This window comes from Pollicipes pollicipes, unplaced genomic scaffold (assembly GCF_011947565.3).
Source record: "Pollicipes pollicipes isolate AB1234 unplaced genomic scaffold, Ppol_2.1 Scaffold_4881;HRSCAF=5763_pilon_pilon_pilon, whole genome shotgun sequence".
Taxonomy (NCBI): Eukaryota; Metazoa; Arthropoda; class Thecostraca; order Pollicipedomorpha; family Pollicipedidae; genus Pollicipes; species Pollicipes pollicipes.
In genome coordinates, this window is record NW_023596576.1 from 4,519,095 (window position 1) to 4,535,411 (window position 16,317).

The 16,317-nt window shown below is 52.1% G+C and overlaps 1 protein-coding gene across 2 annotated transcripts in view; it reads left to right on the forward strand.

Annotated features, from left to right (window-relative positions):
- LOC119101127 (lachesin) overlaps positions 1-15,171 on the forward strand; it is a 55,025-nt gene extending 39,854 nt beyond the window's left edge. The window contains exons 4-9 of one of the 2 annotated variants that reach the window (XM_037224401.1): positions 1,731-1,916; positions 8,615-8,813; positions 10,741-10,875; positions 12,851-12,970; positions 13,431-13,601; positions 14,034-15,171. In XM_037224401.1, the coding sequence (XP_037080296.1) occupies positions 1,731-1,916; positions 8,615-8,813; positions 10,741-10,875; positions 12,851-12,970; positions 13,431-13,601; positions 14,034-14,308 (1,086 nt within the window). In that variant the 3' untranslated portion in view covers positions 14,309-15,171. The remainder of the gene's footprint in view (positions 1-1,730; positions 1,917-8,614; positions 8,814-10,740; positions 10,876-12,850; positions 12,971-13,430; positions 13,602-14,033) is intronic. The other variant, XM_037224403.1, reaches the window with a different exon arrangement.
- The last annotated feature ends 1,146 nt before the right edge of the window (positions 15,172-16,317 follow it).

The following is a 16,317-nucleotide window of genomic DNA, read 5'->3' on the forward strand; positions in this document are numbered from 1 at the left end:
TTGAAAGGTGAACACCTTGAGACCATTTCAGCCTTGAACGTATTGATCCGTAGATTCAAAGGTTCGAGATGCAATTCATTCAAACAGGTACGAACGCCTAGTCACATCGTATCGCATACGCACATTTAATGAGGTTCCGGCTTTTGCGATGTCCAACTAATCCAGTCTTTTTAAGGGCCAGTTGCTGTGCAGCTGTGGGCGTTGCAAAACTGTTATTTGATTTGGAGACGTACGTCTTTCATCGGCACACAGAGATCATTTAGCTAAACGGAGAAAAATGATTCATCTAACTTGAGCTCTTCATGGTCCGGATCAGTCTGTGGATTCGGGATGAATCCACGGATTGGACTGGACTCGGCCAGAAACGATGCTAGCGATGTGAGCTAAGACTAAATTCAAAGAATAGTTTGCACAAATGTATTCTTACCCAATAAAGAGTCTAATCAAGAATTGAGGTGTAAATGTACCCATATATGTTGCATTCACTTGTCATGTTAAACCGAGTTTGAACTTCTGATACCGATCAGGCTTGGAATATTTTTATGTGATGGAATGGACAGTCAGCTTGGTAACTCTTCTAAAAGCGGGATAGTTAGATGGATTGGTTTAAGATTGGTGAATGGCACGTGTACAAAAATTTTGCCTTGTGCCATGGTAAATAGCTATGTGACAGGCCACATGCCTTGCGTAGCAATGTATATTTGGATAATGGAGGGCGCTGTAAGTTGTCGTGATGCGTTCCCGATATGTTCTGTCGAAAACATGATCATTCCAAGAATCGCACGGTTCATCTACACGTAGGGAGATACGTTATGCTTATCAGCGCCTAAACAGTTTTAAATCTTGTATTCGACCTTTAGAATCAGCCTCTGACACCGGACTCTCACATGGAGTTCATTGTCCAATCTGCCTTGCTATGGTCGCATCTGCCACCCAGGGGCATAATGGCCGGAAATTTATTAACAGTTAATGCGCCATGCCGCTCTGCAGGGTTTGCGAACAATACGGCTTGACATTAATTAATTATTCAGCTCCGAACTTCATCAATCTTGTTCCATTATCAACCGAATGGGTCCACTTTGGCACATCTCGCGCCCCCTGCTAGATTACCGCGCCGTTCGAAAACTCGCTGCCGTGTATGAGTGACAGCTTGATCAGTCATTCCGGTGCAGGGAAGGCATCGTTGACAAAATGACCACGTAGGACGACGGGAGTAGAGGGCTTACTAAAATTGATTCTCTTCGAAAAGGAGATGTGGTTTTAGTGCCAGTCCTGCACTCAAAATGCATCCCAGCGTTGTTGTATTGCATGCATCTAAAGCAAATCTGTTTTCAGAAAATTGAGCACTTGAAGGTGTGCTTTAGATTACGTATCTGAGTGTATGGGCATTCGACGCAGCTACACCTCGATTTCTGATATTCATTGGGTGGATGATTCACAATGTGTTGGCTGAGAAACGTGTCAGGCCCATTCCCATGCGGACTGGCTGCATTCCATTCCTTCTTTGATATTGTTATACCAGAGTAAGAGGAAGTTTAAACTTATGCTGCACATATTAATTTAGCCCGTTCTTCCCCGACGACTGCATGTCAGACTGGGTGGACGCATACTCTTGGCACTCACAACCACTCCAAGTCAGTTTCTTACGTGTCAATATACATATGCGTTGACAACCTCCAAGTATCGTCCACAGCTGTCTTCTAACCTGGCGCCGCCGTCCCGCCCTGCAGGTCGGCTGGGTGAAGGCCGACTCGAAGGCCATCCAAGCGATCCACACGCACGTGATCACGCACAACCCGCGAGTGCGTGTGTCACACCGTGACCTGACCACTTGGAACCTGCACATCAACAACGTGCAGGAGGAGGACCGCGGCACGTACATGTGTCAGATCAACTACGACCCCATGATGAGCCAGGTGAGCACCGGCCGCGAAGCGAGACCGTGTGAACTGGAGCCGCCACCTTCAGTTCCGTGGGAGCCGCCAACCGTGTGAACTACTCCCGCGGGTCGGCAGAGTGTGGGTTTTGAAACCCGCGGGACTTTGGGGGATATGGCAAGGTTGGGAGTTTGGGCGTGTTTACCATTCAAAATGTGAAATGTTTCCATCTTACAGAACCTTCAAATACTGCCTTGGTATTAAGAATTTCACGGTAGCCCTGTAATACTAACGTAACTTAATCATAAAATGGCGTATGGTGACATCATTAACTCATAAAATGCATCGAAAGCCCGGAGCCCGGAGCATAGGCCCGGCGCGGCCGTGCCGCGGCGCTATGTAGCACGCAGAACCCTCCGCATTGCTGTCTGGCAGACAGGCAGGAGGCAAAGCTATCCGTTGACTGGACGGCACGACCTGGGTGATGGGTTCAGGGTACACGCGATAAGCAATGTTTAGCAGGTGCTCTGAGCCAAAAGTCACCCATGCAAACCGTTCGGAACTTATTTTTTCAAAAGCAATGGCCGTTCTAACGATGGCTTACGTACGATGCCCTAAAAATTGTTTGCGTTTTCAGCATATAGTTTCTAACGACACAACTTTACTCAGTAATTTTCGGTTAGAAATGAAGTTAAGAGATCACATTTTTGTTTCTAAAGACGTGTATTTTGGCAAGTTAACATGCCTGTAAAGACGTATATTTTCATCACACTGTAGTGGGCTGACTTTATGCAAGATAATGTTTTTGTGGGCGGGCATGATGCCAGATCTTCTCCTACATAAATTTTCGAGGCATTTTTAAGCATTCGAAGGCATGTCAGGACGCAGATGCGTTAAACCAAGCCCCCTTGTCCCTAACGTGTTTCCGTTCACAGTTATGCAGTTTTTACATAGCCACATACCTAAACACGATCCACGATAAATGTGCTTGAATTGAATGACCCTTAAAGCCCGCTTTGCTCCCCACAGTACCGACGTAAAAAATAATGGCGCAACCAACCATCCAACAGCCTGGACCAATCCTCACAGCTGATTGCCACGCTTGGTGACTTCCTAGGATTTGGGTAAAATAAGGGCATAGACTGAAGACAGCATGTCTATAAAGAATGTCGTGTCAAATAGTAAACTTATTCTTAGATGGGAACACGTGGTTTGCCTATTTAATGTCAATCAAGATGCATGAAAACAAACATTTTCTTTTCAGAGTGCCATAGTATAAACAAAAAGTTCATGGAAACGTTGAAAAAGATTTTAAAATCTTTCACCGCATCAATCTGTCGTAAAAACAGTTGGTATCCAATCTTAATGCATACTTAAATATGGCGGCCATCGAGTTTGGGTTGGAAAACGGCATTACAACTACTATTACCACCTGGGGTAATACCAGAAACCTTCAAATGTGATATGAAGCTAGAAGTAACAACTAATATAAAGCAAATCCTAAACAGCCTTTCTATGCAAGCGAAAAGCGATGCTCCGTTGTTATTTCATTAACAGACACACCTAGTTTTGCAAAAACACTTCACCCTTCTGAATTATGGCATAACCCATGAATTTTATGCGGGTAATCTATCGGCAAGCTGTTACGAAGTGCCCCATGGTCTCTCATGGACCCAGTGCTCTTCGTCATCTTTGCCAATGATCTGCGATCAAACCTCGTTTTGTTTCGATCGTTTCCATTTTCGTCTCTGCGGATCGTTTCCTAAATGAGCTGCCAGTGCGTATTCTTGATATAACGTGTCTGTCGGATACCAGCGACACTGGTGCCATACCCCCCCCCCCCAAAAAAAAAATAGTCTCAGAAACAGGTAGATCGTCACCCGGCTGATTAAGGAATTGTTGTTGTTGTTGCGAGCCAACCATTTGCCATTGCTGCATGACACACAAGAAACGTATCCCCTATATCACTCAACAATGGATTCAAGTTCCAAGCTTTAAATGCCTATTAGCAACCTACTGATAAAGGAAGAGTAGGAGGTGAGATATGTGGAAATGATTGCAGAAAACGCTTAATTCACGGATCATGTCAACTACATTTTCAGTACAGTCAGCCAAAGTAAAGGAGTAGTGAGTAGAATTAAGTATGTCAGTAGCATGCAGCATACGTCTTGTGTTGTTCATTGATTTCGCCCTACCTCAAATATTGTTATCCCATGTGGGGCAGTGAATTGTGCCAGTCAACTTAACAAAGTATTTTTTTTAGGAAAAAGCAGTGCAAACTGCTAGACTCATACTTGTACCCTCTGCATAGCTCATAACCTATGTTCCCTAGGCTCAAATTATGAAAGTTAGGTGATGTCACAACTTTCCAAGTTCATAGTCATGCAAAAAGTATTAACCTGACTGCTCTTAGCATCATTTCATGCTGTGTGAAATTCTCATCACGTTTTTGATGACAAAACATGGCAAAAACAACACACTGAACAACCATTTGCCGCCCATAATTATCGACTGTTCTCAACTTGCTGTCTTGTCACAAAATAATGGAATAATCTGACGACTGCAATGTGTAGGTGTTAGCAATCTACCCACGTCAGGGTGTTCTCAAAAAATAATTTTGAACATTTCCTTAAACACTCGGTGACCGCAAGGGACCACGCGTGTTTACAAGGTTCGTCGAGGACGTGCCCGATAGGGCCGGCGGCGCAGGGTTTCTTTCCCCTACGTACCTGCAGCCCTGCCCGACAGGACCGACGGCGCAGGGTTTCTTTCCCCTACGGACCTGCAGCCCTGCCCGATAGGGCCGGCGGCGCAGGGTTTCTTTCCCCTACGGCCCTGCAGTCCTGCCCGACAGGACCGACGGCGCAGCGTTTCTTTCCCCTACGGACGTGCAGCCCTGCCCGATAGGACTGACCGCGCGGGGGCTTGGGCTCCTCAAAGCCATATTGCCTCCGAATCCCTAATCTTAAGGCATATAACCCAATAAAGTTTCTGCCGTGCATACGACACAGGTGAAATCAAACACAACGTGTGGGCGTTTGTATATATGTGTGCGCGTGTGCGTGAGTGTGAGCGTGAGCGTAAGTTTGTGTGCGTGTAGACATGAGAGTGGGAGAAAGAGGGTTAGAGAGAGAGAGAGAGCGAGAGAGAGAGAGAGAGAGAGAGAGAGAGAGAGAGAGAGAGAGAGAGAGAGAGAGAGAGAGAGAGAGAGAGAGAGGAGAGAGAGAGAGAGAGAGAGAGAGAGAGAGAGAGAGAGAGAGAGAGAGAGAGAGAGAGAGAGAGAGAGAGAGAGAGAGAGAGAGAGAGAGAGAGAGAGAGAGAGAGAGAGAGAGAGAGAGAGAGAGAGAGAGAGAGAGAGAGAGAGAGAGAGAGAGAGAGAGAGAGAGAGAGAGAGAGAGAGAGAGAGAGAGAGAGAGAGAGAGAGAGAGAGAGAGAGAGAGAGAGAGAGAGAGAGAGAGAGAGAGAGAGAGAGAGAGAGATGAGAGACAGAGAAGGGGAGAGAGAGGTGAATGGTCCACGTGTATATGACGTTTGTATGTGTGACTATGCATGGTAGTGTGTGTCACTGACATTTTGTCTTCAGCAAAATCATAGCGATGCCACCTGCCCTCAACAGGATCAGGACATTGTTTTACCCCCGGCATTCGTAGCATGTTAACTTAACGCTGCTTTGTAACACTCTTCTACTTGGGTAATAGTATCAGTGACACGCCAGCTATCATGCTTGCAGCCAGTTCCTTTTTATAGGTGTTCACCGACATGCTCCATCACGGTGTCATTAATCTCGAATTACGCACCTTTGGTCACACGTGCTTATTGGCATGTGTAATATATTTCTTACTGCTTAGCTGTGAGTGCCGCGGCCTTGTAACGTTTCAGTCACTAATGTCGGTACTTACGTAAGGTTCTGTATGCCTTGGTGGGCAGGGAGGGGCACTCCAGGTCAATTGTGCATGGGTGATTGGTAGGAAGAAGAAAACAGTGGGTTGTCTTTTCAATTCTCGGTTTGCCAAGCCAGTACCGGCATAAGTAACTGAAACGTTACGAGGCCGCAGTACCCACAGGTCATAAATGAATTACCCACAGCTGTGGGCACTTTGTGGTTATTGATACCGTGGTGGTACATGTTAGTAAATGCTTATCAAAAGTAGCAAGTTGCAAGGATGATAGCTGGTGGGCCACTAATACTATCACCCAAATAGTTGAGTGTTACGAAACAGCCTGTACTTAATATGGTACAAAATGTGATTCTCAAGGACTGTGTGATTGTGTGATTATCGCCCCCTATCTCAAGATTGTAACGACTTGGCTGCGGTATGGTCACGCACACCCCCGCCACGGCCGACATCGGCAGTCTGCGCCATCGCGACCGTGCCTGGCCATCGCAACCGTGGCTGACCAGCTGGCACGCTCAGGGCCGGGCGTGATGGGAGACGCGCCGCCGTCTCCCTGCGGAGTCACGCCTCGGCCGCGCGGTCACCGCTCGGGGCCGGGCGTGATGGGAGACGCGCCGTCGTCTCCCTGCGGAGTCACGCCTCGGCCGCGCGGTCACCGCTCGGGGCCGGGCGTGTTGGGAGACGCGCCGCCGTCTCCCTGCGGAGTCACGCCTCGGCCGCGCGGTCACCGCTTGCCAACGGCGAGTCCCGCGCCTACGCCCATCCCCTCGCAGAAAAGCGCACGCCCCGCCTGAGGAGAGACGGGGGCGCGCAGGCTGGGCACCAGCTGGTGCTGCCACCAGCCGAGGTTCGGTGGGGCCATGAAACGCACCAGTGCTCTTGTCTCTGCACGCCAGTCGCCAGAACGCGGTCAAATGACAACCACATCCGAATTAATCTTTCAAAGAAATATCATAATCGCAAAAACAGCTGTTCAACGCCCCTCAATACCACATAACTAACATTTTGTTACTCTTGCGCTTTGCCTCCGGTTGTAACACTGGATAAAGCACTCACGTAATGCAAGACCCGTTATCGTACGCTCTTCTCCCGTGATAACCAATGTGAGGTGCAAACTTATGATACCAAATGAATAAGATCAGCACGTCGCTACTTACCATGTATTTCACGACGATTTTTGGTTGTCCGGATCTCGTAACAAGTATCCTGAAAGTGTCCTGAAAATCTCCCACGCTAGAACAGGGAAAGAAAAATGCCTTCCTAGGATTTCGGAAACCGTACAAATTAAAGACACCCAACGTGCAGGACTATGTGGGTTACCGTGGTCTATCCTGTGTGAAGATTTAACTGCATCAGTTAAAATGTGTCTAGGTCTTCCCGTTTGCTGTGGCGTCGCCTACCCATCGCCTCATTTCACTGGAATTGCGAATGAACTGAGCGTTGCCGGCACGGCTGACACCACTAGCAATCAAAGAGACCGGAGAACGCACCTAGAGTACACACGCGCTTCCAGGTCGCGCTCGCATGCACACTTCCTTTGCTTCCACGTATGGTGCTGGGACTACTTCTGTCGACACCTAAACTTTCATCAACCTTATATTTGACTTTTCCACCCACGTGCTACGGTTATAATCGTAACATATAAACTACATCGTTTTGGCTACTTTAAAGAATACCCAAAAATATAATGAGCCCGTTCTTCATTTAGTTCACGCAATATTTCCAGAAAGTCAACGATAGTGGATTTGGTGGGCACTCTTAAGCTTTTTAAGCTAAGCTTTAGTCTTACAACACCCAGACAGAAAATTTGAGAATATTCTGAGCTGCACGATGGATCGGAGTCATGTGTGCTCCATGCGTGCATCATCACTGCCCCCTGGTGGGAGCCCGATCTGAGCGCCGAGCACATAGTTCGTATAGGGAGTCCCTGCGCGGGCTAAGTCCTGTGGATGGAGCACCGAGTGCATGTAATTTTGCTACACCATTGCCTACTTTCCTTCATCCCATGGTCCTGAAATTGCCGTACTGGCCAGAAGGGCTCTAAACCAAACCATGCCCAAATACACACTCCATGATATTTGCAGACGCCATTTGCATTGATTTACGCGCATTTCTCACAGAAGCATCAGGGCTGAGTTAAACCACTTGCGGAGCGGCAAGACAAATGTCTCAGCGTTCTCCTAACTTGCGCTGCCGTTGTAAACATCGGATCCCATGAGCGGTCACAGTTACTTATGATTGGCGAGGCCATGGGTGCTTTGTCTCCCGTTGGAGATTGGAGTTTCCTTCAGCATTCATACAGCGCTTGATTCGGACACCGCGTCATAAATCCGCCCTGGCCGCCCAGTAGCTGGAATACTAAGCGGGCGTTAATTCCGGTGATGACGACGTGTGCCCGGCGCCCCGTCCTGCGGCGCCCCGTCCCCGACCCGTCGTCACACATCATGTCGCGCTACAGGCTCCACGGCTGGGCTGGCGGCTGTCTCCGACAGGCGAGCCAGAGTTGAACTGGCCAGACACGCTCCACGGCGGAGGCAACAGCCGCACCGCCCAACGCGTGTCGAGCATTGGCGTGCGGCGCCTGGCATAGTCCACTGGTGTCGTTTACGGTCATTGTAAGAAATAAGCGCTGGGCCATGCGTTAGCTGTGCGTGATCATGCGCGCGTGTTGATGGTCGAACGAGATCCAACGCTGCGCGCTGCCTCCTGCGTGGCAGCCGAACCCCCTATTTCCACGTGGAGCCGCCGTCTCCAAACCCGAATCTGCAAGGGTGGCCGCCGGGTGTCGCAGCATCGGTGTCGAGCTGCGCGTGTAGCTGCTGACCGGTGACGCTGCCGCAGTACGGCATCCTGAACGTGGTGGTGCCGCCGGACATCCTGAGCGACCAGTCGTCCGGTGACCTGACGATCCCGGAGGGCGGCTCCGGGCAGCTGCAGTGTCGGGCTCGCGGCTATCCGACGCCCACCATCATCTGGCGCCGCGAGGACGGCCGCAGGCTCACCGTCACCCTGCCCGACGCCAGCGGCGCGCTCAAGGAGAGTAAGTGCGCACACGCTCGCCAGAGAGTGTAAGTGATCACACGCTCGCTAGGGAGAGTAAATGATCACATGCTCGCCAGTGAGAGTGAGTGCTCACACGCTCGCCAGAGAATGCAAGTGATCACACGCTCTCCAGGGAGAGTAAGTGCTCACACGCTCGCCAGGAAGGGTAAGTGATCACACGCTCGCTTGGGAGGGCAAGTGCTCACACGCTTGCCAGGGAGAGTGAGTGCTCACACGCTCGCCAGAGTGTAAGTGACCACACGCTCGCCGGGGAGAGTAAGTGCTCACACGCTCGCTAGGGAGAGTAAGTGCTCACACGCTCGCTAGAGAGAGTTAGTGATCGCACGCTCGCCAGGGAGAGTGAGTGCTCACACACTCGCTAGGGAGAGTAATTGCTCACACGCTCGCTAGGGAGGGTAAGTGATCACACGCTCGCCAGGGAGAGTAAGTGCTCATACGCTCGCCAGGGAGAGTAAGTGCTCACACGCTCGCCAGGGAGAGTAAGTAATCATACGCTCGCCATGGAGAGTAAGTGCTCACACGCTCGCCAGGGAGGGTAAGTGATCACACGCTCGCCAGGGTGAGTAAGTGATCACACGCTCGCCATGGAGAGTAAGTGCTCACACGCTCGCCAGGGAGGGTAAGTGATCACACGCTCGCCAGGGAGAGTAAGTGCTCATACGCTCGCCAGGGAGAGTAAGTGCTCACACGCTCGCCAGGGAGAGTAAGTACTCACACGCTCGCCATGGAGAGTAAGTGCTCACACGCTCGCCAGGGAGGGTAAGTGATCACACGCTCGCCAGGGTGAGTAAGTGATCACACGCTCGCCATGGAGAGTAAGTGCTCACACGCTCGCCAGGGAGGGTAAGTGACCACACGCTCGCCAGGGTGAGTAAGCGATCACACGCTCGCCAGGGAGAGTTAGTGCTCAAACGCTTGCCAGGGAGGGTAAGTGATCACACGCTCGCCAGGGAGGATAAGTGATCACACGCTCGCCAGGGTGCGTGAGCGATCACACGCTCGCCAGGGAGAGTTAGTGCTCAAACGCTTGCCAGGGAGAGCAAGTCATGAGTGTACCAGAGACGGAGAATAAATGACACTCCCACCAGCGAAAATAAGTGGCACGCTCACCAGGGAGAGCAAGCGACGCTCCCATCAAAGAGATATGAAAGTGGCACCCATCAGGAAGGTGCCCGACACTTCCATAACGGGGAGTATCGGACACTCCCATTAGAGACAATGTCACGCAAGGAGAGTAGATATATGATGTTTGCGTACAGGGTGCGTGTCACCGACATATACATGGAAAATGGCGAATGAGAGCGGGACAAACTCAGTGAAGAAAAAGAGTGTGACGCGTCGAGTGAAGAGAGCGGCATTCTTAACGGGAGCAAGAGCCAAAAGAAACGGTTAACGCTCCAAACTGTCCAAAGTGTGCTGGGGAGACTTCCAACATTTCCAAACAACTTTTACTAAGCGTGGTCAAAATTTAATGCAAAATACTGAACGCATGAAGAAACTTTACAGGGGAGACGCATCCCGTGGGACTACTTGATACACTCCTGGGTGTTGTCCAACTGCTAGTCCAACCAAACTTACGTAAATTAATTGGTTAGTCTATAAACGTGGTTCGTTTTCGCTCCGATATCCAGAAAAACTGAAATATTTGTCGAAGTTCTGACTTGTAGCCGGAGCTGAGAGATGACAATTTAAGAACAACTACATCAATGACAGGTAATTGTTTCGTTGTGTATGCATGATCCCTGCTCACTCACTCCCCAGCACGAGAAGATCGCTGTGCACACATGCACTCCGACTCAAACGATGTGAGGCAACGCTGGCCAGGCGCCCGCACGTAAGCCCCGCGCTCTTTCCCGGCGGCAGCGCCATCTCCCATCGGTCACCCTCTGTCGGCTGTTCCGCAGAGCGCGTGACGGAGTACGAGGGCGAGACGCTGCCGCTGATGAAGGTCAGACGATCGGACACCGGCTACTACGTCTGCATCGCCAGCAACGGCCTGCCGCCCAGCGTCTCCAAGCACATCAAGGTGGAGGTGCACTGTGAGTCGGCCGCCGGCGGCTCGCGCCCCGCTTCGTCCCGCCACCGTATGACGAGCGCCAGCGGCTGTTTGGGCGCCGCCCGCTCACGTCCACTTCCGCCCAGCTATCTCATCCCTGATGGGGCAGCCTGCGAAATGCGGCGGCGCCGCCGGCCGCCGGCCGCCGCCCGGCCGTACGACTTTGTTGACTTTATTCCAGCCATGCCGCCCGCCGGATCTGTTTTCTTTCCAAACACTTTCGCCCTGTCTCTGGCGATGACCCTTATTCCGGGACAGAAAACAAGACAATTTAATGCGCCACCCGTCGGCCAGCGCGCCTGCGATGCCCGCCGGCCGTGCGACCGCACGCGCAACAGGTCAGCAGGGGTCATCGGCGGCGGCGGCGGCGGCGGCGGTGGTGCCTCCCCCCCCCCCCCCTCCCCACTGCAGCGAATTCCCGACGCGGCCGCTCAGTCACGTCGACAGCGTTAAAATTCTGACAGTCGCCGAGCGCTTGGCGGCCGCGCCGGCCTAAACCAATTTGGCTGGAGGGGCGGAATACGGAGTTGAAGTTCATATTTATCTTGGATCGCTGGAGAGTGCGCCGTCTTCCAGCTCACCATACTGGATGGTGACCAGCGCCCTTTTCCCCTTCTTCCACTGCGTGGTTATCCTGGGCACACAGCTAAACCAAGGAAGAAAGGTAGGGATTAACGAGAAAATGCCCAGACACCTGTTGCGCCGCCTGTAAGAGTTTATATTTCGTGAATCTAACGGGCGCTTGGTGGAACGTCAGTATGCCGCGAGCTACAAAAGTAGAAGGGAATTAAATAACTGCCATGCCAGCGATGTTGAAATTCCACGTTCTTGTGGTCACAGTTCCGGCTTGGTATTCACTGTCTTTATTTCCGCCGAAACAAGAATGAAAAAAATGTCAAATCACATTTGTGTCCGACTTACTCGACTGGACTGAACTGGACTGAACTGGTCTGAACTCGCTATGTTGCACGGAAAGACTAAAGCTGCCAAAAAATAAGTATGATAGGACTGCCGACGCTTCCAGAATCAGAGGACCATGCTATGACCATGAAATAAGAAGCGAAGACTGCGTGATGGTAACATTTTTTCAACCGAAATGGCTTCTGAAGCCAATTTTACAAAGCTCAAATACAACGCGCATCGTTTTTGGTCGCTCTCTCTGCGAGCATATGTATCGGAACCAGGGCAGATTTTCCTGGCGCATTGCTTTTATGTGATTGGCGAATTTGACGGATCGCTGAAGCTGAACGGCTTTCGTTGTATTACGTTCACGACGGAAATCACAAGCGACACGACTTTCTCCTGTGGTTTGTCAAATCGGCTCAGCAATTGTGTTACAGCTTAGTGAGGCCTGAAACCGGGCGAGGCTGTAGACAAGAGCTATCCATGTGACAGCGTACCAAGCGGAGGCGGTCGGACAGCTCTGTGTCGTTTCCGCGAAACCGTTGGCAGACCGGTCCCTAGAACACTCCGGCAGAGCTCCGAATCATGGCAGCAGATTAATCTTGCTTCTGCCGGGAGAGCCGTCTTTCCCCACCCTGTAAGCTTCTGGGTTCGCCAGTCAGAAACAAATCGCATTGGATCCTTCTACTTGTCCGCCTGCTTTAATGTTCCTCTGCCGCCGCTTTGCCGCGGCCGGTGTGCCCTGCTCCCATAGGGAGCCGAACAGCCAAGCCGCCGCAGCAGAAGCGACAGTGAGGTTTGGTGCGACAGTTTCGCCTTCGGTGTATTTCCAAAGCCACTGCTCGCGCTTCTCGCGAACGTACTCACGACATCGTGGAAGAAGCCTTCCGCATTGTTTGCGGGAAACCGCGGTCACTTGCTTCGAATGAGCCTTGCCTTTCCATGCAGCTCCGGGAGCGGTCCTTTGGATCGGCTAGGTGTCACTGTCATCTGCGACATCATCTGCAGGTGTCACAACATCTGCCCGGCCTGATACTGGTCCTCTGCGTCCACAGTCCACCCGGTGGTGCAGGTGCGACACCAGCTCCACGGGGTGAAGCTCGGCTCTGACGTCACCCTCAGCTGTCACGTGGAGGCGCTGCCCAAGTCCATCAATTATTGGAACAAGGGTACCGGTCAGTGACGCTCTGTGAAGTACTCATCGCTCAGCGAGGTGCTCCGTCTCCGGCTGCTGACTGTGGCGCCGGGCTGGAGACCGTGCCGGCGTGCGTCCCCGTCCTCGTCAGAGCGCAGCCAGCTGTTCAGCTCGGTCATGTTTTATTGAAATCAGGGTGTCGTTTCCAGCGGCTTAGTAGGTCTAACTTATTAATGAGATGATAGGGAACGGAAGTGAGTTTGCTTGAGCCTTGTTGAACCTATCACAGGATTTTTTAATACATCATTTTCGCCTGGGAGAACATCACCAGAAACTTACGCTTTGGTGTCACTTGATGCCTGTTGGATAGTGCAATGTTCCAGATAATTGGCTGATGTATTGTCGAACTCCGCCGCGATGTGAATGGGCGAAGTCTGCCATAACTAGGCAGACAGCTGCATAATTCACTCGAGACGGCAGCCACGCTTGCTTCGCCTCAGGTGAAATGCTAATCCAGAGCAGGAAGTTCAACATCAGCGAGGAGAAAGAATCGGAGTATTCTCTGACCATGAAACTGACAATCAGAAGTTTCGAGGTCTCCGACGCCGGGGAGTACATCTGCACAGCCAAAAACTCGATTGGCGAGGTGCAGAGTGAAATACAGGTGTACGGTACGTTCTGTCCAGCTCATAAATCACTGCACGGCATAGAGGGAACATTTTACATCGTTTTGTCCAGAAGGTCCGTTGGAAGATTCGGTCACAACACTCGTCACAACACAACTAACCTGGCGTTGCAAAAAGGTCCTTATTTTATCTCCACCGATGTCAATCAGATGAGGTCCTGGAAGAAACGCCCTTGCCGAAATCCTGCAGGGCGGCCGACACGAAACTGACTAGCGACGGTGGGAATATTTCCGTTAATCTCACGAGACATTTGGCCAGAGCCTTTGACCGTAGAACTGAGCGTCACGACCATGAGGCGTCGCATCATAAAGCCGCGGTGTCTGCCCTGTGGTGTCCCGAGCAACTGCGTCCCCCGCACCACCTACTGCGGCCGCTGTGGTGGGGGCCGCGGCGGGGTAACAAGCGTGTCCTCTGCAGCAGAGATCCGTCTGACGTCCGAGCCGGACCCGCACCGGGCCGAGCAGGGCACCGACGACATCGCCTACAGCGGCTCTGAGGAGGAGGCGCGGCCGCCGGCGCCGGCCGCCGGCACGCACGAGCCTGGCCACACGGCCGTCAGCCTGACGCCGCTCGAGCACGAGCCGAGCCGGCACGCGCCGGCGCCGCCCCCGGCCGTCAAGGGGTCAGGGGTCGCGCTGCGCGCCGCGGCGTCGCTCCTGGCGACGGCGGCCGCCGTGAGGCTCGGCTTGTGAAGGTCGCGGCAAGGTCGCCGCCGCCGGACCGCCATCCACGGGTACGTTGTTGGAGCGGTGCGTTGTTGGCGTGATATCGGATGGCCGCGTCCGCCTTGGCGCGCGCGGGCCGCCGCGTGGCGGCGTGTTCGCACAGCGTGGACGGACTGGGTGTGGAGCCGAGGGACTGGGCTCAGACCGCGAGACGCTCCTCGGAAGGTTGGGCCGGCTTCTCCATAACGGCGGGACGCTGCTGGCATGACCGGAAGCGAGCGCTCGCAGGCGTCGCCGGCGGCGGACCCTAGCGAGCCCGGTCTGTTTTGCCGTGATGCCTCACGTCAGTCGCTCGTGCTGCGGTGGGGCGCGGTGCTCGTAATCAACCCGTTGTCTCGTCTACGTTTGGAAACTTCTTCGTATTTCAGCTGATCACCGCGCCGTGAAGGGCAGCGCGCATTCTGATATTCCAAGTTATTCGTGTGAAAGCTGCGTGTGGTCGCTGCGCCTCGCGTGCCGGCTTCAGAAGAGCGTGCGACCGGCTCTGGCAATTGGTTTCCGAATGCCCAGGGGAATCCTTATTCGTGTTTCGCGTCGTTGAAATGCATCCGTCACTGTATCTTAGTATTGTTACAATCGTGGAATGGCGCGCTGTCCGCGAGCGAGAAACATATTTAGGGATTCGGTTCGGAGTGCTTGCGGTGGATAGCGGGCTGGTTGATCGTGGATCGCACTGGATGGGCAGATCACTTTAATGCGATAACGATGCTGGGCAGGACGGGCCAGTGACCTGTTTTGTGAATACTGTGAACGTTATATCAATGAATATCATGTGTACCTGTCTTGTTTGTTTGAATGTAAGCTTCCAAAGCTTCAATACATTATTCATCCATGCGTATCTGAAAAATACGATTGCAATGGCGTTATGGCGCTATTGGTTATGGCGCTAGGGATGGCGTTATCTATGCATGAAACCGGTCATAGAACGGCTTGTCTTGAAATCGCTGTCACCGGGAACAACTTCATCGAAGTGTTCTCTAGAACCGGGTCACGTATGAGTTATTCAGTATGTGGTGCAGCTTGGAAGCTGTGCCGGACTGGCCGGAGACCGGCTTCCGAATCAAACTCGTGCAGAAGGTGTGCTGGACTGGCTGGAGACCGGCGTCCGAATCAAACTCGTGCGGAAGCTGTGCCGGACTGGCTGGAGACCGGCGTCCGAATCAAACTCATGCGGAAGCTGTGCCGGACTGGCTGGAGGCCGGCGTCCGAATCGAACTCGTGCGGAAGCTGTGCTGGACTGGCTGGAGACCGGCGTCTGAATCAAACTCGGGTTCCAATGGCCGAGACCAAACAGGAGCTTGCTATACGGAAATGAAACAAGCCATTGGGTCCCTGCCGCAGTGGGTTTGATCGGTCGCCGTGAATGAAAAGACAACACATCTTCTCAACTGAAGAGAAGGGGACCATCCTTTTTTCTGACCGCCACTACCAGGAATGCAATGACCAATGAACATCTCGTTGGCGAAAGCTGCGTGTGTATGCAAGACTATCCCGATTCTTCCCCTGAAACGCTCTGCAATCTTTGCAACGGGCGCCGCTCGTCATCTGCTGCCGCCTTGCAGCTGCCGAGACGGGCGTCGGGCGGCGAACCTCTGGACAAAGGACACACACGGCAAGTGGCAGAAACAGGTGGAGAGTTCAGTTAGCACATGAGAAAGTCAGTCCTGCGCCGACTACTAATGACGGTCAATTGACCAGCATGCAACGTAAATAATTGCTGTTTGTTTTGGCTTAGTTTCGTATTACTGTCGGCGGCAACTTCGCTGAACAGTTCATTCATTTCCAACCGTAATCAATTAGGCTCGCGCTCCAGCCTCCAATAAAAAGGTACATAATTTACGCATTCATGCACAAAATGACTGCGTCGTCTCACCAATATCAGCACAATCGATTTATACACATAAACATGTCATGCTATAACAGATATTTATACCATGCTGCTTATATTTACTGCACGATGCTTATCCGGAGGCCAC